Below are 22,341 nucleotides of genomic sequence, written 5' to 3'. Positions count from 1 at the left end.
TTTGCCTCACAGAATTAAGAGATGTATTATTAAAAAAAAGGAAAAAGAAAGACAACATTATTACAGTTTTTCAACAACAACCATTATCATATTGTAAAAATTTAAGAGATATTATCATTAAAGAAGAAAAACCTATAGATACCATCACAAAAAAAAATGTAAAAACTATTCACTTATTTATTAACATTGAAATCGAATAGATGTCTGGTCTGGTTCGTGATTAATAGGAAGTTGGCGGTAAAAATCATGGAATATTAGGTGTATTTTCAGCAATGAATTTAAGTTAATTTTTTTCAACTAATACCTCAAAATTAATTCATTATCATCATGTTATGTGCCGTCACAGTAAACTACCGCTACGGGAAAAATATGTGTAATGTAATTTTTCATGGTATTTAAAATGTTATCAGACTGATGCTCCCATCCCATAGCACATTTTGGATCTTTAAATAAACGTTGTCAGCAAAATCTGTCGAAATCGCCAGAACAACAATGAGGTCACCTCACACGTATCGCACTCCATCATGAACCGCACCAGTCAGTGAATGTTTTTTTTCTATTATATGCAGGCCTACACATTTTCAACTCACGTTATTCTTTAATTTTAGTAGTTTTCTCTATGGATTTTCTATTGCATTAGTATCTGTCTGAAGGTTGGCTTCTGTTCAACATATTATCTATGGATGCAATATCGCAAGTGATTTTAACGTACGCACACGTAGAAACTATTAAAATTGATTAAAATTAGCATGAATAATACATTAGAGTTGGCACTCTTCATTATTACATTTATAGAGATAGTGAGCATTCAAAATATTCTGCGAAGTGACGTAACCATAGACTAAATTTGTTGCCAGCACATAACTTGATGATAATGTATTTGAAGCATTATAAGTATCGGTATAATGCTTATGATCTGGAATTTGTAGTCATTTGGTAAATCAATCGTTGAATCGATCACTGCATGCCCAAACTAATCGTATGGACGGTTCATATGGGAAGAAATTTTCTCTCTTGGTTACTTTTTTTGCTCACTGAGCGTTTTTGATGTTTGGAATTTTACTTACAATATGTACCATTTCATAAATTGTGTACACTGAATAATGTCGCAATATACTCCTATCATAATTATTATTATTACGCTAATTATTTTGTTTTACTTTTAATAATCATAGCACAATTTCTGTTATCGTCGGTCATATCTTTATCCCCCCACCCCCACGTCTGTCCTTCGTGGGAGTGTTCTTGGCTGATGTGGTGGGATCCATCCCCTGTTCTCAAGATCCGTTTTTTCATCACATCATACGGCACCGTTTTGAGATCATACGCCCAACCTATCACCAATAACAATGAATGATTTCATTAGTTTTTGCATATTTATATTAATAATGTAACAGTAAAGCGCGACCCAAATTTAGGTGCAAGTTGCCTACTGCTACGGGAAAACAGTGTGTAATGTCGTTGTTCTTGATGTTTAAAATATTATCAGACTGATGCTCCCATCCCGTAGCACATTTTGAACCTTTAAATGAACATTATCAGTTAGCAAAATCTGCCGTAATCACTAAAACAACAATGAGGTCAACACACATTGAACTGCACTGCATTGATACCTGCATGATGTTTTGAACGTTTATATCATATTCCACATGCCTACACTTTTCGAATGTCATGTCAAAATCACGATTATTTGTTTTTAGTGGTTAGCACTGTGTATTTTCTATGAGAATGTTTTCTATTATCTATGGTCTGCAGGTTGGGTTGTATTCAAAATATTATCTATGGATGTCATGTCAAAAGTAATTCTAACGTACACACACGTAGAAACTGTTAAATTAATTGAAATTAGCATGAATAATTAATAATAATTCAAATTACTAATACATTATAGTAGGCACTCTTCATCAGTGTCATTCTTCAGTGAATTTACAGAGATGGTGCACGTTCAAAATATTCTGCAAAATGACGAAACCATAGACAAAATTTTCGGCACGACAGCGAGACAGTAGGCGACATGCACCTCAATGTGGGTTGCGCTTAATACTTTTGTTGGATCTCACTTCACCACTCCACTACTGCTATCTGACTACTTGTAGCAATGTAGGCACGTATTCATCTACCCGTACATCACCTCATCCACCGCTGCTTTCGGACCACTCTACTTAGTGCACTATTTTCATTATTTTATATTATATTTTTTGAGTTAGTTAATTATCTCAATGGAAAGTCTTGGTCACTCAAAAGATGACAAAATTCAAAGGTGGTCACGATTTACAGACATGAGGGAACGACCAACGAGAATTATCTCAAATAATAAATTAACGATGCCAAAGTTTTTTTCCATTTCTGTCTAGAAACTGACAGGGAGGAATCTATTGGTGAAGGTTTCACAAAAATATTAAGTAAATGTTTTTTTGGTAGAAGGTTTTTTTTTTTTTTTTAAATTATTAATAACCATGTCCTTGCTTTTTCGTACAAGGTGGTTGTTAGTAATTTTGAATAATCACAAACACCCAGGCTTTTAGAAAAACACATAAATATTGTGTCCTCACCGGGAATCAAACCCAGAACTCTTGGGTGGAAGGCCAGCGCCTTACGCACTGCACCACGAGAGCCGCCTTGGTAGAAGGTTGTATATGAAAGAAGGTGATATGTTTGAAGTACTAGAAGTAGATGAAACTACTGAGTTAGTACCAACCAGTAGCCAAGGATGAAGGTAGGCTGTTGAGATCCGCCATAAATAGTGCACATTAAACTTTGTTAGTCTTATGTATTTGTTTTTATTGAACTAAGACTACAATTTGCAGATGGTGTTGGCTAGTTTTTAAAAACCAATTAAAGCCTGCCTAAACTAAACCATAATAGTTTTGGTATGTTAAGGGGGAGCGGCATACCAGCAGAGGCACCTAATACGGAAAAATACGAAGCTTGCAATTTGAGACATTTTTTTGATAATTTACAATTTCTCCCCCTTAAGGGCGATTCGACGAAATAGTACACACTTTCTCATTCATACTAAACTTATTTGTTTTTGATGAATTAAGAATACATGTTACACAAGTTGTTGTTTACTTTTTTAATATTCATTATGCCCTGCCTAACCAAAACATATTAGATAAAAAATATTATTCTATCTATAAAATATCCAAACTTATGTTTGATTTAATGTCATAATTTTTGATATTTTATAGATAAACGAATATTTTTTTACTATTATCTACTATGGCCTGTATTAGGCTGGGTTTAATTGAATTTTAAAAACTATTTACCCATTGTAGTCTTAGTTCAACGGAAACAAATACATTTGACTGACAAAGTTTAGTGTGCACTATTTACGTCGGATCTTAACAGCCTACCTCCACCCTTCGCCACTGGTACCAACAGTGTAGTCTATGAACTGTGCGAGTTTCATCAATATTGATTCAGTTGTTTTTGAGTTATAACAGAACAAACGACAAAGAACAGATACACAGATAGTCCAATTTTATTAGGTAGGACAGTTTAAACTTTTCCAGCACCTACATATCGAAAGATAAAAAAAAAATGAAGCCAAACATTACTATCTAATCTAATAATGCTGGTATTGCCCCAACCAAATGCTGGTACATGATGTCATAGAAAAGCTAGTTTATAAGGGGTGTGGGGTAGATTTATTCATCCGTCACTGATTTATGTTGAAAAGTCATGGGTTGGGATGTCGGTACCTCAGTGGCGAAGGGTGGAGGTAGGCTGTTAAGATCCGCCATAAATAGTGCACATTAAAATTTGTTAGTCATACGTATTTTTTTTCATTGAACTAAGGCTACAATTTAGAGATGGATAGTTTTTAAAATTTAATTAAACGATGCGAAACCAAACCATAATAGATAACAGTAAAAAAACACTCGCCTATCTATAAAATATCTAAAATTATGCCATTAAAATCATTCAATCATTCATAATTTTGGATATTTTATAGCTGGAATAATATTTTTTATCTATTATAGTTTGGTTTAGGCAGCGCCTAATTAATTTAAAAAAAATAACTAACCAACTTTGTATTTCTGATTCAATGAAAACCAATGTAGGAATGAAAAAGTGTGCACAATTTTGTCGATTGGCCAAAATATACCAAAACTATTATGTTTTAGTTTAGGTAGGGTGTAATTGATTTTTAAAAGCTAACCAACACCATCTGTAAATTTTAATCTTCGTTCAATAAAAACAAAGTTTTTAAGTTTAATAACAAAGTTTAATGTGCACTCGGATCTTAACAGCCTACCTCCACCCTTCGCTACTGCGGTGCCTAATATAATTCGTTCAGTGAGCCTGATTGTGTACCTAGTTCAATCGACCAGCTCACTTAATTTTGGGGAATTGAAGACAGCGTATCCGTATCGTTTTCAGAGGTTTAGCACGGCTACCGCTCTGAACTGGGTGAGCTAGATACTAGACTGAGCTGATTGAATCTTGCCTTCTGCTTGATGATGTTGCTGCTCTCTATGGTGAAGACCGCCTGGTCGGTGCTGTGTGTGACATCCAATTGAGTAAGATAATATTCGGATGCTCACCCACCGCATTATAAACTATAATTTGAGTGGGGCACAACCTTGTAATGAAGCTCCAACCAAATTGAAATGGTATGATAAACTTTATCTTACCAATATATGAAAAGAAGTCTATGAAGGCTGTTGTAATATTCAGGGAATAGTTGCCGAGTTCTGATGTTTTGTAGTCCCATGGAAACACATGGTGATAATTATGCCAGCCTTCTCCCAAAGCTGCCCATGCTACACCAGGATTGTTTGATGCACCGATATTCCTGAAAAACAATGATTTAACTTTTAGCTATTAAAGAATATCGATAAATCTATCTATAATTAGTTACTATTTCAACCTATGAATAAAAAAAAGAAGGAATAGGCATATGTATTGTCCGGCAACTTCTTCTTGGCTACGTGCCAAAACTGTGAACTACAATCCCCTCCAGTACAGCTAATCGAACTTCCGGTTTCAAATAAGGAACGCCCCCAAAATATTCACTACATTTTTGACACTCGTATTGGACGCATCTATCAATTTACATAATTTGAAGCTTTTTATATTCAAAAGATGTCTAAAACAATACTAACTGATGTTCGAATTATTATTAGTATTCTTTTGATTTATTGCGAAGAAGAAAAAGAGTCGCATTTGAAAGGCGAGCCTATACAATACTTAAATAAGCCCATATCACGGGTTCTGGTCATGTCAGATATGTCAAAATTCAGTGTTGTAATACTAAAAATATTTCCCCAAATACTGGGAATTATGTTTGTATATTATATAGTTGTGTGTATTAATATTTTTAGACGTATGATAATTAAGTATAAATGATCATTTAAGTACACTGGCAGTGTAATAATAAATTGGCAAGAAGAATATTTTGTTATATCTTTCACTTCTACTTCTTTAGTCATAATTTGTTTTCTCCTAATTATTTTATTAATAAATACCTGCAGCAATATTATCAGTTAATGTGGGTTCAATGATATATTTCCTTCCAAATTCAATAATTACGCTGTATTAATTAACCTAATATAATAGTAATAATTAAGAGGTGAAATTATTTGAAATAATTTTTCTATTGATACTTATCGAACAATAATTAGATAATAAATTAATTACTTACTGAGAATAGAATTGATATAAGTTAAAAACCGAATTTCGCGAGATTTGTTTTCTCAAAAAATGACAACACTGAGAAATATTCTATACGCGACAAGGGCAGGGCGACTTCCTGTTGTCGCCTATATAATGTTGTGGTACAGTACAAATCACGGCAATCAGAAAGACCAGCAAATATGACCGACATTGCGTCATACACAAACATAAAATACACAAAATTACACATACAAAGTTTATACCCACATGTACAGACCACGTGATATTTCGGACCCCCAGACCTACACTGACGTAAGTCTGAATTTTGCTGTTTTGAGTTATGAATGCAGTTCAATTACATTTATTGTTATCTATCTCAGGAGAACACTGGCGTATCTCTAAAAAAATTATTTAACGAGATATACCCCTAACTCCAGTGTTATTTTAAATAAATTGAGTCAAATATCGAGAAGAACACTCCAGTAACTCTGATACTCTTAAATGAATGCCACTAGAAAGATACATTTTTTTCCAATTCTACATAAAAAAATGGACATTGTAAAGCCATTATGGTACGTTTACATCTGACACTTATACTGTTAAACTTATTTTATGTGTCTGACATAAAATTTCACTTACTGTTTACACCTGCATGGATCTGACATAAAATTCTGGTATACTTCTCGTTGAAATAAAGTCTCGACACTTTATTCAATGGCAACATTGGAATAAATATATGCGGTGTTTACATATGATATTGTAATTTATTCGGACACTTATTTTGTATACTTCTCAAAAACGTTATGTCAGTTGTCAATATGGGAATGTTAAAAAAGAAAGCAGCGAGTGTTATTATTTTAAGTCTTTTGGCAACAAAAAGGAGGAAAAAATGGTCTAGATGGGTGCGGGAATGGATTCAGCGACGAGAAGAACTAGGTGCCTTCCGTTTAATGTCAGAGTTTAAAATCGAAGATCCAACTCAATTTGTGAACTTTAGTTTGCAAGATTGGACCTTTTGCCAAAAAACAAGACACAATTTAGAAATGCCATAAGTGTAGAAGAACGATTAACAGCAACATTGTGATATCTAGCACTTGATCGTCATTGCATATTCAATATAATATTATCGTATTACGAGTGCAGGTGTGGGCCAAAATGAATTAGGTAATACCATTTGAAGCGCATTTTTTCTTCACAGAGTGCATCAGAATTAATCGTATGTGCCGAGAACAAGCGATATTTTATTTTCAAACAAAATCCATAGAACACGGCACATCCGATTTATTTCTCACTGTCTATGATTTTTGACAGATCGCTACAGTTCATTTATTAACGTAATCGTTGGGCATACATTCATGGTGTACCTATGATAATTGATTGTCCGTTGTTTTAGAAATATACCTATGCAATTCACTAGGTACCTGTCAAACTATGAATAATGTGTCAGGTACTTGATATAAAAGTAGACGGTGGTCCAACTTCGGTGATATATCGCGGCAAGTTCGGAATTGTCGAATACGCGGTGTTTACATTTGCGTATATAAGTAGATTGAATAAGTGACAGGTGAGTGTCGACACACGCGAAATAAGTGGCTGGTACAAATATAATTACTGTTTACACTTGGTGAATATGGTGTCATACATAAATATGACAATATTAATGTCAAATGTAAACGTACCATTAAAATCAAGTACCATAAACATGGTTCAAAAAGTTTGTTTCTGCTCTCCTGGAAAATGGCTAATTTTGACTTACAAATACGTCAGTGTAGGTCTGGGGGTGCGATTTGTTTATGCAAAATCGTCGCTTTTCAAGATGGCGAATTTGGTTGCCCGTTTTTATACTGCAATGAATTAGTATGTTCCTTCCTTTATTTTTTTATTCGTTGATTCCAACCATAGGTACTAAAAATATTTTGGGATCGCTCTGAAGTATGGTAATATAAAAGTTCTAATAGTATTCTGTCATTATTAGTTTAAACCAGCGATGTACAATATTTATTCTTTTCACGAGGGTTAAAATAAATCATAAAAACTTTTGTTGGTTGTATTTTCAAACATTTTTTCGTATAATTAAGTATTCAAATCGATTATTTTATAAACCAATAAAATTTGATTTATTCTTTGAGATATTATCTTGGGCCACGTATTCGGATCTCATAATGTAAAGTTATCTTATAACACTTTTCTTATATGAGGCGTCTAATTACAAAAAGCGATACGTCCACAATTCAATACTTTCGGGAAACAACGTTTTTATGTTTCAAGCTTCAATTATTTGTTTTAACGTGAGATTATTTTTTCGTTTTATTCTATGTCGAAATATGAACCAAATGGCAATTTGTTTCAGCCGATAAACTCTTAAATGTAATAAATATAGGCAAAATAAAATTGGACGTAGTGCTACTTGTACCTCACTTTTTAATTTATTGCGCATAAGGCACATATTTCCATGGCACTGTCATGAATTTACCGGGTGCTACAGCATGGGAGACGCCATTTCCAATGTTGAACGTTCCTTTATTGGTTGACTTAAACACGCGCGAAATCAACCAAGCTTTAAATAATATGAAACACGGACTTGGCGCTTTTTGTAATAAATTGAGACTTAAAATATTTTTTTTCATAGGGTTATGTCGTGTTTTGGAATTTATAGATCAACACATATTGTTTAAAATTATACAAAGAATATGTGCGTATTTTTTTCTCAATTTTGACCAAATGTGGACTTATCGCTTTTTGGAATTAGACGCCTCATATGATCGGTTGCTAGCTATTCACTCAAGGATGTGGGAGAAGAAGAGAAATAGTGGAGAGCATCAGTATCATCCATATTCTCTATACAAATAACAGCTGACTATACAGTGGCCTTAGTTGAAGGGTTTAAAGCTCCGGGGTATCCTAATACATAATGTACGAATAGTGTTTACATGACTTACTTATCATATGGTTTATTTCCCCACATGTGCGCTGCGCTATTCACCAGCCATGTGCCGTTTAACGATATAACGAAACGCCATATTCCTGCTACATACCATGAAACCCAGAATGACTCATTCCAGAAATACCATGGTATGAATGTTGGCAGTATAAAACATAATAACAGCATCAATCTACCATAATACCTGAAATCAAACAATTTATATAGATTTAAAAAAAAATTAATTGGTTTTCTGTAATATATATAATAGGTAATATATAATGTAATATATATGACAAAACAGAACAGTGACAAAACAGAACAACGATAAATATAGCCATGACCTTTCAGGAAAAATATAAATTTTATATTGAAATTGTCCTATCTCTATTGTGTTGATAGATTTTTAATAGCACAGATTTTCAATACGCCATAATAAATCAAATTATATACCTAATTTCTGCATTCCTAATCGCTAGAAAGCCTCAAATAAACGGGACTTTGCCGGCAAGCTTAGGATATCTCATCTTAATCAATATAATATGATTAAAATGATTGGGTGACCAAGTACAACGAAATAATGACCTAACCTAACTTAACCTAAATAGATTCCACAAAAATTAATGTTTCATTTTTTCCCTGGTTGTTCTGTTTTGTCACTGTTCTGTTACCTATTATAATAATATCATTAATTAGTAAATTGTGGGGTTGCTGTGTTAGTTAGTCGATAATTTAGGTATTTGGAGTTAACAACAGATTATGTGTCTATACAGCAGTGCTCCGCAACCTTTTCCCACCCACGGCACACCAAAGGTCTTCCCAGAATTCCGCGGCACACCACACGTAAAACATGTTATACACCAAAACATGGACCCCACATCCTGAAGGGGGACCCCAGGCCAAGATCTTTGGAGGGCCCCCCTACCTATAGCTAAGGTTGAAGACAGCGTGATACTCTAAAATAGCATTTTTTAAATAGTGTTCGAGGTAAAATTAATGGTACTAATTTTATGTTTAGCAATTTTTCGTATGGTTATATTATATTAATATAATTATGGTTAGTTGTCGGGTTAGGAATAATTATTTGTCGAGTATTGATACAATAATAATAAGATGTTTTAAAATATTAATACAAGTGTAGCAAAATAGCGCCGCAGGCGACTTTTTTAGACTCGAAAATGGGAGCTGAACTGCGATAGTTTTGTCGGAAATCCGAGGATATTTTTTATTAACCGAAATCCAGAAAATAACCAATGGAACATCGGCGAAGTCAGTTTTAGCGTCCCGTCATTTATCAATTCAACAAATTCCTCTCGGATTTATAGGAAAAGTGCTTCTATAGAATTTTCGGCATTGGTTGCAAAAGGATTTCGTATCCAGTCGCATTGATTGTATGAAAGTAATGATGAAATTTCTTTTGCAGCAAAGTTAAATGTTTTTGAGACGGATCCAAAATTGATTGCTTGTTTTCAATGGTGGTCTGGTAGTTCCTTTGGAACATTTGTAGAGATCCTTGTCTTAACTCCTTCTGCCAAAGTTCGAGTTTATTTTTGAATTCTCCTAATTTATCAGAACACTTCAATATATTTTCATTCTGACCTTCCATTGTTTTATTAAGCTCATGCAGGTGCTCAAATATATTACCAGCCATGTACGCAAATTTGGCTATTGCACCGCGGCACACCTAGCATCGTCTCACGGCACACCGGTTGCGGAGCACTGCTATACAGTACACTTTCAAGTTTATTTGTTACCAAACTATAAGAGGTAAGTTTTTTTAAAGTATGCTATTAAACGTCTACATATTTATGCTCATATGTTGATTATTTACCGAAGTAAATATAATTCCCGTGTTAATATTATAACAATTTCAATTTTATTTGGGTCAAAGGGGCTAGTTGTTACAGTAAGGTGGGGGCAGGTTATTACAGTAAGAATTAATTCCACTCACTACCACTTTACTACAAATTCTTTGTCATCTACTTTATTTACAATAGGTAGGTACTTATACCATCTATTTTTATTCTTCCAGATCACAATCTGTAATGGTGAGGACAAACAAAAACAAAACTGATAGAGGTAAAATTTCACAGGAAACCTACAACAGAGCGGCTAAACAAGTAATTGAAAACAGAATATATCTTAGAAAAAAAGCTGCCCAAGTATACAAAGTAAACTTTATGACCTTACAATGTTATATAGAACGTAAAGATAACCGTCCGACCACTTCCAAGTTAGTGGGTTACGCAAAACCTCGCCAGATATTTTATGTCGATCAAGAAAACGAGCTTGCAACATACATAAGAAAATGTAGCAAAATATTTCATGGCCCAAGGAAGTAAGAAACTGAAAAAGAAATATCTTCTTCGTACTCAGAAAATGAAGAATGCTTTTGTTTGGAGAATTATACTTGCTTTAAACCTGGGCAAGAGTGGATCTAATGCACAACATGCAAAAATTGGGCTCACATTTCCTGTATTCGTGGGGATAAAGTTAATTTCATGTGTCAGAATTATGATTTTAGTGACTAAATATAAATGCAAAGGAAATCACAAGCAAAAAACTTACTTTTACATAATTGTCAATTATTGTTCTAGTTGGTAACAATGTGCCCCTACCCTGTAACAACTTGCCCCCGGCTGGGGCACATTGTTACAATTTTCATTTTCATTTTTTGTTTTTAATGCTATTGTAATTTTTGTAAGGTATGTATGGATACAAATAAACCTTATTGTAATAGCTAAATGTAGAATTAGTAATAATTAAAATGATGTGTCTTACCATAAACGGATTTCAGATATTTAACTTTTTCTTTTTTGTAACAACAAGCCCCGCCTGCCCTATATAAATATGTATATTGTCATGTATGTCAAAAAAAGTCATGCGAAATGTAGGTACATAAAGCACAAAGAAATTAGAATTTTCCTTCATTTTAGAGGGCATGTCAAACTTCAAATTGCAACTACTCCATAACATGATTATGAGACTTACCAAGTTTTGGCAGTAACCCACGAATTTTTTTATCTATTATGGTTTGGTTAGGCAGCGTTTCATTAAATTTTAAAAACTAATACCATCTGCATTTGTATGTCTGACAAAGTTTAGTGTGCACTATTTATGTCGAACACAGCCTACATCCACCCTTTGCCACTGCCCACTGGTATTATGTATTTATTTTATACCATTGGATATCAACTGGAATATTTTTATATGGAATAATTTATTACCTTTTTTGGAACATAACGATAGGATCCTGTTCTAAATCGCTCATGTCAACAGTCTTGCCTTTTATTTTAACATCAGCATGTTTTTTGACCATCAACCACCCTACGTGAGAAAAGAAAAAGCCTCTCTTGGCATTGTGGGGATCCGCATCAGTCTCAGCGAATTTGTGATGAACTCTAGAATGAAATTCCAATTATGAAAACTCATCACAATAATCATTAATAATCAATAGGATGTAATAAGGTTTTTAAAAATGCTTATACCAATTCTATTATTTTGTTGATTTGTATGCCAGTTGTAAATCTTTCAATAAATCGCTATTTTGGTGTAGGTTATTTTACATATCACTTTGTAAATGTTAAAGTTATGTCTAGTCCAAATCAACCACATCCGTGAATAATATTATCTTCTATCAGAGGTAAAAAAACAAAAACCATGAACATCAAAATATTTTAAATGATTTTATAAAAATGTGTGTACTGACACATCCCTGTTACAGGCGGGCTTCTCCCGGTGTGAAATAATCATTTAGTAATTATGAACCGAAACGTAACCCTGACCTCTAGAAACGGCTTAATAAAACACCTAATCTGATTCCTTGCTCAACTGCTTACGGCGAAATCTTCACTGAGCGTTTTTTAAAGAGGCACCTAGCGGAAAAATACGAAGCTTGCAATTTGAGACATTTTTTGGATAATTTACAATTTCAACTGTATTAATGAATAAATATGTATCTGAAAACATTAAAAAGAAAAATATTTTTTATTTTAAGTCAAAGACAAACTTACAATTGTAAAAAATGTAATAAAATGTGAATTTGTTCTATCGGACCGCACCCTATTAATACATATATTTTATGGTCATATTTATTATTAAAATTTAGTAAAGTAAGTAAAATATTTTATTTATATTTATAAAAATAATTGATAAAAAGGATTTCAAGTTAAACACATTTATATTTTTTATAAAAATCGATGTTTTTTAAAATAGATATAAAAAATATTAAAACTATGAATTAGTCAAAAATCGCTTAGGTGATACTTAGAAAACTTAATAAACTAATTAATAATAAATATGACCATAAAATATATGTATTAATAGGGTGCTGTCCGATACAACAAATTCCCATTTTATTACATTTTTTATAATTGTAAGTTTGTCTTTGACTTAAAATAAAAAATATTTTTATTTTTAATGTTTTCAGATACATATTTATTCATTCATATAGTTGAAATTGTAAATTATCAAAAAAATGTCTCAAATTGCAAGCACTTCGTATTTTTCCGCTAGGTGCCTCTTTAAAAAAGGCTCAGTGAAGACTTCGCCTTAATGTTTTATTCTTAGGTAAAGTCCTTCGTCCGGTACGTGAAAGTAACATGCTGGGCGAAGATGAACAATAAAACGTCTAAAGGTGATAATAAAGTATGAAAGACGATGTATGTAATCGATAGTTTAAGAAGATCACAAATTATTTGTTTTATATAAAATAGGTATTAGTGTAATAAAAAAAAAAAATGTTTATGTATAAGTTTTAATAAAGAATTTAATTATAAACATGTACCTAGTATCTAATGAAGTATGTAAGAGATGAACGAATCGTGTTGTGTAATAGAGATGTATGTAGAAAAGAAATTATTATTATGAGTGTAGTTATTATAGAGTGTATAATTGTGAATTCAAATATTATAATTCGGTCGCGCATTGCGCAATGCTGAACTCGTCGCGCGCCAACACTGAAGTCTACCTCGTGATTCACCAAATCAAAAGATCATCCGATCGGATTTGGCCAATCACGGGAGTTCTTTCATGAGTTGGCGTGGGTTCGAGAGAATTTTGAAAAGGAACCGCCAGTAGCGAGGCAGTTAGCGTCGAACTTGATAACTGGAAGGTTCTGAGCGACTCACTTAAAAAAAATTAATTACGAAAGAATACCTAAAACGATTGTAACTTTGGAAAATAAGCTATGAACGAAAATAAACGTCAGTAGAATAACACAAAATGATCTCATTTACACTTACTACTCATTATCCCGAGAAGACTAATAATTTTAACATCACTCCGACGCACATAATTGAGCTAGCTGAAGAAGACGAGGTTTGTCAACTAAGAATAGCCACGAACCCGTCCTCGTTCTTTTGGAGGTGTTAGTACCTAATAAATTTTATTATTGAACATATAGTCGAACTTGGTTATTACGATCACCGAAATAGAGAGATCTCGGATGTAATGAGGAAACATTCGTTGATATTTTAGTTTATGATTTTCTCCATACATTTATTCACTTTCATAACGAGATACTTCTCGGGTATACCGAGCAAAACTGTTAATGTGTCGATCGTTTTAAAACAACATTTTCGACCCTACGCAATAAAATCCGACCGGGCAGCTAACTAGACTGATGCCGTCGGGATCGGATTACGTTTATGACACTAGTTAAGTGTCTAAGTACCTAATTGGTGTTTTCGCCGACAACATTGAAAAAGTATCAAATTGCATGTATAAAATCCAAGCTTTGTGAAGTCAGTAGGTACCTACCAGGGCCGGCGGCTCAGCACTTCATTACAATAAACAACTTCTTTTGTAGTTTATGAATGCCAGGCTTGTTTCGGGGATTTTTACGATGGTTTTCAGATTTTTTTTATTCTATGCTTAAATAGAACGTGGCGCGAAAAATGTTCTATAACGATAAAACGAGTAATGCTTATAACGAGCAAATTCAGTCGGTCCCATCTTCCTCGTAATAACCAAGTTCGACTGTATAACGTTGGCAGTATTAAGTGTCACCGCACATCACAACTGTTTTTTTTTAGATGCCTTTATGGATACCTCGCATTTACTCTCGAGGTTTCTTTCAAGACTTTGGCACGCAAACTACTCTACTTGATGCTAGTCAAATGAAAATTGTGCCGGCTGAGAAATATGCCTTATTAAAAACTATTCTTCTACCCGCATCGGGTATTGCTAATTTGAATTCGGCCAGGGCCTATGAATCCGCCTTGCAAAAACCCTGGAAAATTCTTTGTAGCGCAAGGCGGTGGTGATTCTGATGAATATGCACATGACAATTACTTATGGGTGCGAGGTATCACAATGTTTTGAAGTTGAGAGTGGTGTAAGCTGTTCATTGTACAAACTGTCTCAGCTTGTGGAATGGATGCGGGGAATGTGAGGGACTTGCTCTAAAGGCGACAATGCACAGTGAGGTAATCAGCGGGGACAAGCTGCATATGTGCGCGTTACTTTGGCAAGAATAATTTACACGGGAATTTGCAGTGAGTCGTAATAATACCCCGTTTACACGTCAATGGATTTACTGCTGACAGTTTATATTATCGCAGCCTTAACAAAAAAAATGCACATGTAAACACGTATTATCGTGCAAATTGCAAGATGGCATGCATGGATTAAAATGATTTAGAAGTTTCATGCGACAATTGGACTGTGCGATATCTGTGCCTGCGCAGTAGAACAATAGTGACAAACATGCCGGTAAAAAATGAACCACGCAGAGACTCATTTTGAGGTTAACCGATTTTCACAACCAGTCAAATAGTACCATACAATGACAGCATCGCATCCTGCTTACTCTTAAAGAATTAGATTGGCGAGTCAGTCAGCACTTTTACGTGAAAACAGTTATCGCGATAGTTTAAAATACACACAATTGGTGCAAGTAAATTCATGCACGCGTACAGGCGATATAAGTGATGACCACATACTACGGATTTTACATTCACTACAGCTAGAAGTTGGTTCCTCGAGTAGTCTTCTTGTAGACAGGCATACAGAAAAACCTGCACGTCTGCATTTAAAATATGCATATTTAAACTTTTTGTAACCATAGCGGAAGATTGTTAGCCACTCGTCCAAGCATTATGTCCATGTGAACCCGTGACCACTGTCTTCAAGCACAGATGCTCCGGTGACTACACCACCACGGGCCAAATATTAATGCTCTGCCATTATTCTCGAAAATTACCGTAAAATGATACGTCGCTTAGTATTAGAACTGTTTTATTGATTTTTGTTTTGATTTGTATTTCGTTGAAGTAGGTCAGATAAAATAAAGAATATTAATTGTAAAACTTAATTATATTACATTGAATATTTATTACCTGTGATCTCTTGACCATTCGTAAATGTCATTTTGAAAGGCCATCGTTTGGAAAATACATAAGATTACCCGCAGAGGCCATTTTGCTTTGTAAGACTGATGTGTCCAGAGTCTATGAGCTCCGGCTGTTATTCCTATACCACTTAAGGTTCCATACATTTGGGCTGAAAATATCATCATTAGTGCGCACATCATCAAACATCTCTTATATTATTATTCTAAAATCTCTTGTAAATAATAGAGCCGTTGCCCGGAATAATGTTGTATCCAACAAAAATGTCAATGTTGAGTTATTGATGGAATAATGTTCGGTATGTTTTTATGCATCGTTTAAGGTAGGTAGTATGGCAAAGAAAAAATATTTACGCTTGTGGCAGCAGTTTAAAGTTATTGGTTTGTGGAAGAACGTTGTATATGCTATTGTCAAAATGGTGTCGCCATCCGTCAATATCACGGAGCGTGGTATAATTCACTTGAATAAAGGAAGAAAACGGACATCTAATGTTTTAAACTGGACAAATATCAAAGCTAGGAAGCTGAAAGATGTAGGAAAAGAGTATTTATCCAGAAAAAATATTATTAAGCCTGCAATTTACCCGTCGAAACAGTTTTGTGGAATAATGTTGTATACCATTTGACAGTTCTGTTGATCTCATGAAAAAAATTATTACGTTCCACATATTATTAATATGTCGAACATTAATCGATTGTATTCAATTGATTTATCCATATTGTTATTGGAAATGTTGTTTGATAATAATGCTGGCATTATAGTGCTCTATATATTGTAACTTATTCTAATACCGTTTCAATTTTTTTTAATCGTTCCTAGTTCTATTTTGCAATGTCGCGTTTGTGCTAAAAAATTTTTTATCCGGGATGTGTTCTCGATTTTAATATCAAGACAAATATTCAATTAGCATTCAGGTTACTGAATCACAATGGACAAAGTCATCATCTCGTCTCATGTATTGAGAGTCGAATGTCGGACGCTATGTTCAGAAAGCAGACGAAGATAATTCTAAGCTCAAAGACCTCAATGACATGTGTGAATTCATGTTAGATGAGCATGCTGCCTTTTTTAAGGCACTATTCAGTGAAGCAGAATGAATAAAATACATTTTGTGGAATAATGTTGTATGTGAAATTTTCATATACAACATTTTTCCACTAATTTACTATATTTTTTTGTAATAAATCCAAATTTAATTGCCTTTCTTCGCCACTTTACATTTAAAACTCTTAATAATTGTATCTTTATTGTATTTAAAATATAAAATGTAACAAAACATAACTGGTTTATTTTTTTCCATTTTTCTCAAAACAAGAATATTGTTGGATACAACGTTATTCCGGGCAACGGCTCAATAATTAATTCATAATTCATAATTCCGGTCTAGCAGGTTATCACACCTAAAAAATACTGACATCTGTGTAAAGGATATAATATACTACTATTGAACATTGCCATTGGAAACTGATTCGTTTCTAAGAAATACTAAGTATGTAATATAATAAAAAAATATTCTTACCAAAAATAGTGGTGACAAGGTATGCTCTGGTCGGTATTAGATAGAATGCATACAATGCTCCCAAATGTAAATATGCAAATATTGTTACATTGAGCCACTGAATTTGCAATCTGTCGAGAAAAAATACTTCTAAAATAGGTACATATATATGGCTTATAAGCAGTACAGGTTAAAGAGATTCCTCTACCAACCAGAAGCATCTAGCGGAAAAATACGAAGCCTGCAATTTGAGACATTTTTTTGATAATTTACAATTTCAACTTTATTAATTAATAAATATTATGTCTTATCATTTTTTTTCAATAATTGTAAGTTTATGTCACTTAAAATAAAAAATATATATTTTTTAATGTTTTCTCATACTTACATATTATTTATAAATCAATACAGTTGAAATTGTAAATTATCAAAAAAATGTCTCAAATTGCAAGCTACGTATTTTTCCCCTAGGTGCCTCAGGTGAAGAAAAAATTATAGGTAGGTAGTTAGATTTATATTTTTCATTCTTCTTTTCCATTTTATCCTCTTTCTTCTTCAAAAGAACATATTATTAAACTACATTTAACAATAAAAATAGCTATATAATAATAATGTAATAATTATAAGAAGATATTATAGTAAAGTTCAAGGAATGCAAGTTTCATATGGTTTTTAAAATTTAAAAAAAATATTTAATTTTCATGTCATTGTCTTGATCGATTTTTGGTCTGATTTTGGTATTACACCAAAGATGTTGAAAGATTCCCTCTACAAAGATTGAGCCTAAATATATGAAATTAAACCAAAAACAAGGTCCACTAATTAAGTTAGCTACAAATGACTTCACATTGCAGGTTCATTTGCAAAGAACTTCACACTACTGGTATGATATTTATCTTCCTATTTGCAGGGCGCATAAAAAGACAATGACATCACGATGAATAAATAGACAAGCAGGTGGTAATACTACACTTAGGCATTATTATTTATGTTAAACTATATAACTGCACTTGAAATTAATATAAAAAAATTGCCGCCGTATTAAGTATGTGAATAAGAAAATCAGAATGGTAACTGAGCGATGTTATTATATATGGTGTTGACCAACTTAACCATACTAATTTCAAATAACATACGAAGCTCCTTCAATAATCTATCATCAAAATTATTTGCATTACATGCATATTAAATATGTTTCTGCAATTATTTCATGATCCATAAAATTATAATAAATAAAAATAATGAGTTAAACATATTCCTTACGTGTAATTATCATCACTTGTATTTGATTTTATGGTTGATTTGGATGATATTGGTATATTTTCTTGTTGTTCTTCATTTTTTTTGCAAATGGGGGTGTCGTATGTCGTCTCAGATAAAATGAGAGAACTGTTGTCCAGTATAGTTTGACTCATTTTTCCTTCAATATCTGAAAAAAGAGGTAAAAATTAATAGATAATACCATCTCTGTTCTGGCAGAACACACTAACTGGAGAATACTAGTTTTGAGTAATTTAACTTTGAAGTTGCTAAAATATTTGAAATAATGGTCTATCATGTGAGTTTATTAAGTAATCGTAAAAAGGATGACTTTAAAATAAAGACTGTTTATTTATTAATAAGGTTTCCAGACGGTAAAGTTTGAAATAAGGAACATTTTGGTAAAACTAACTCAATATGTCATTTTTTCGAATTAGTGTCTTCTGCCTGAACAGTGACGATACATACTCGTATTACAAAATATTCTATTATTGATATGTAATTATTTTTGCTTGAAGCCCCTTCCGGTCGAAAATAAACCCTATTTCCATACAGTCCACTTGATTCTATCACTCCCTTTTGCTACCTTCCTATTACCTAAGGCAGAAAAATCTTAAGTTATTTTCAAGTCAATAAACATAAACTTTATTAGGTATTTCGAATACATAATATTTATCTAATTAATTATAAATAGTGGATCGACAAAAGGTTTTTATGGCAAAGTGTAGTGTTATATGGCAATTTTACTAGGGGAACCTAGCCATAGAATACAAGGCATGCAATGTAAAGGCGAAGTCTTCACTGAGCCTTTTTTAAAGAGGCACCTGGCGGAAAAATACGAAGCGCTTGCAATTTGAGACATTTTTTTGATAATTTACAATTTCAACTATATTAATGAATAAATATGTATCTGAAAAGATTAAAAAGAAATTTTTTTTTTATTTTAAGTCAAAGATAAACTTACAATTATAAAAAAATGTAATAAAATGTGAATTTGTTGAATTGGACCGCACCCTATTATTACATATATTTTATGGTCATATTTATTATTAAAATTTAGTTTATTAAGTTTTCTAAGTATCACCGAAGAGATTTTTGACTAATTCATAGTTTTAATATTTATTATATCTATTATAAAAACATCGATTTTTATAAAATAAAAATATAAATGTGTTTAACTTGAAATCCTTTTTATTTATATCAAATTTTATTTATGTATGGTCCTAATATTGAAAAGGCTTAGTGAAGACTTCGCCTTCTAGTGTTTTAAATAATTAATTTGCATGTAGATCTAAAAGTATTGACAAGAAAAAGAAATATTTTTGAAATTTAAAGATAAATTTACAATGTTCTTAATAAAAATTGTGTGTGTGGTGAGTAGGGATTGTAACACCAGTATTCCGAAAACAGGAATTCTGGTATTTATCGATATCGATACCTACCGAGAAGTTATAAAAAAACTTTAAATAATAGGTAATATAAATTAGTATATATGGAAAATATTTTTATCTGTTATTATTATGTATATTTAAAAGTACCTACATAGATGTTGGAATACAAAGTGAAAGTAAGAAATAATTGAGAATGTAGGATGATAAATTTTATTACTGACATCTTTACATCACAATTAAAAGATATTATTACAGAATTTTAAAATCTTCTATTATGATTACCAGAATAATAATAGATGTCGTTGATATACGACTATAATATAATATTATAAACTAAAAACTACATGAGATTAATATATTTTTTGAGAAATCAAAATAAAAACAATTTAAATTAGGTATATTTCATGTTATATAAAGGCATTATGCATATAGTTATATTTTGTATATTTACTATTAATTGTTCATGTAAGTATAATATTATTTTACAAACATGGAACATGCTTGTACCTCTTTGTTTAGAGAGGCCTACCCCACTTTTGAGTTTTCATAAAAAATAGCTAGGGATATTTATGGCAAACGGGGTAATTGTCTAATTAATTGGCAATGCGACCTAAAATTAATAAATAAAGGTTCAACCGCGTATCCCATCAAATCTGCGATATACATATCGTGGTTTGCCGCCAAAAGTTGGTAAGTTGATAATAATTTAAGTATTTAGAGTTTTGAGCAATGGATTATATTATGCCTATATTATATAACTATGTATGCTAGAAAAAAAAATCAAGGTCATCCGATATATATAACATGCACATAAAGCACAAAGAAATTAGCATTATGCCTGATTTTAAAGGTCGTGTCAAACTTAAAATTACAATTTTCAATAACACAATTTCGAGACTTACCAACTTTTGGCAGAAACCTCTTCATCATTTTTAGTCATGATAATTGAGTTTATGTGTAAGTGAAAGGTACTCAAATACTAATGATAAATTACCAAAAACCCTTCAAGATCCATTAATATTATGCAGTGCTAGAAATGGAAAAGTAACACATAAGACACGAAGCGGTGGGATGACGATGTGCGCGACAATTTTCCGAGCGGTACGACCACTAAGCCAGAATATTGCAATAATTGTCTACTGCGCGAATATTATCGCAGGACCGTTGATCACCTTTCTACTAATAAATATTCATAAAAGTACCAGATACCTACGAGTAATGAAGCTAACACTACCATATATTTTTTAAATTCTTTACCATGTTTATTTATGGTTGTGGATTTAGTAAAAAAAGTATTAAATATTATATAGTAGCAATATTATTTTTAATCTTCATATGTTATAAAATCAATATCAGGTATAGAGGTTGGGGTTAATATTGGCGAATTACCCCAACATCAGTTTAGTGTTCCCAGCGCATGTATTCTAAACACAAGAGTGCTATCGGCAGCTATCGAGATTTTTCATATGTTTGTATCGAAGTATTATAATTGTTACAATAAGTTAGCCGTCTAAACAGTCTAACTATCGATTTTTGATTTTTCGCGCCTTTTAAAAAAAAAAAATACTTACCGTAGGTGTCTTTTTTTCTGAAAACGGGACATTTTGGCGTCCCGAAACTGTAGTTGGGGACAACGAGTTAGGCTACCTAAAAACGGGACGTATGGTCACGTTACGTATGACTGACAAAGTTTAGTGTGTTCTATTTATATCGGATTTACACAGCCTACCTCAACTATGCACCGCTGTCTTTTATTTACATAAGTAATTTACATCTTGTTTAGTCTCTTATAATAATTGTATCCAATACTTATACTATTTCAATGATATTATAATTATAACCTTTATACACTAAAAATCAAATGTTATACGTTTTACCACGTTTTTATTAGCTCGTATTCTTATTTGTCCAGTACAAATTTTTTCTTGTTTGTCCAATACAAATCTTGCAATCGATTTTAACTAACTTCCCGACTAGCTAGAGATTTGAAACTTTTAGAATATATCAGAACACCAGAACACGATGCCAATGCATTCTTTTAATACTTTTAGCCATCTTTAAGCAGAATTGAATTCATTTTCAGTTAATTCTGTTTTGTATGGAAAGTTATTTCGGAAAAAAATCGTAAAAAGTAAAACACTGGTAAATTGGTTGCTTAGTAAGTCCTAGCAACTAAATTATTAATATATACGTGCGTTACTATGGAAATCAATATAAAATGTCAAAATGACATTTCAGTATTCTATATTTTATTCAGTATTTCTATCAAGTACAAAAAAGTATTTATTAATACATATA

The 22,341-nt window shown here is 32.4% G+C and overlaps 1 protein-coding gene across 1 annotated transcript in view; it reads right to left on the bottom strand.

Moving 5' to 3' along the window:
* Nucleotides 1-567: 567 nt before the first annotated feature.
* The window catches only part of LOC147078297 (acyl-CoA Delta-9 desaturase-like), an 88,468-nt gene continuing 66,694 nt past the window's right edge, over nt 568-22,341 (bottom strand). The window contains exons 2-8 of the mRNA XM_085958339.1: nt 18,656-18,821; nt 17,414-17,523; nt 15,883-16,045; nt 11,770-11,943; nt 8,562-8,747; nt 4,641-4,801; nt 568-1,334 (exon numbers count right to left, since the gene is read on the bottom strand). Of these exons, the coding sequence (XP_085814465.1) occupies nt 1,147-1,334; nt 4,641-4,801; nt 8,562-8,747; nt 11,770-11,943; nt 15,883-16,045; nt 17,414-17,523; nt 18,656-18,807 (1,134 nt within the window). The 5' untranslated portion in view covers nt 18,808-18,821 and the 3' untranslated portion in view covers nt 568-1,146. The remainder of the gene's footprint in view (nt 1,335-4,640; nt 4,802-8,561; nt 8,748-11,769; nt 11,944-15,882; nt 16,046-17,413; nt 17,524-18,655; nt 18,822-22,341) is intronic.

This window comes from Rhyacophila brunnea, unplaced genomic scaffold, assembly GCF_057557595.1.
Source record: "Rhyacophila brunnea isolate RB1 unplaced genomic scaffold, BYU_Rbru_1.0 scaffold_11, whole genome shotgun sequence".
NCBI lineage: Eukaryota > Metazoa > Arthropoda > Insecta > Trichoptera > Rhyacophilidae > Rhyacophila > Rhyacophila brunnea.
This window is presented reverse-complemented; position numbering and strand designations above follow the sequence as displayed.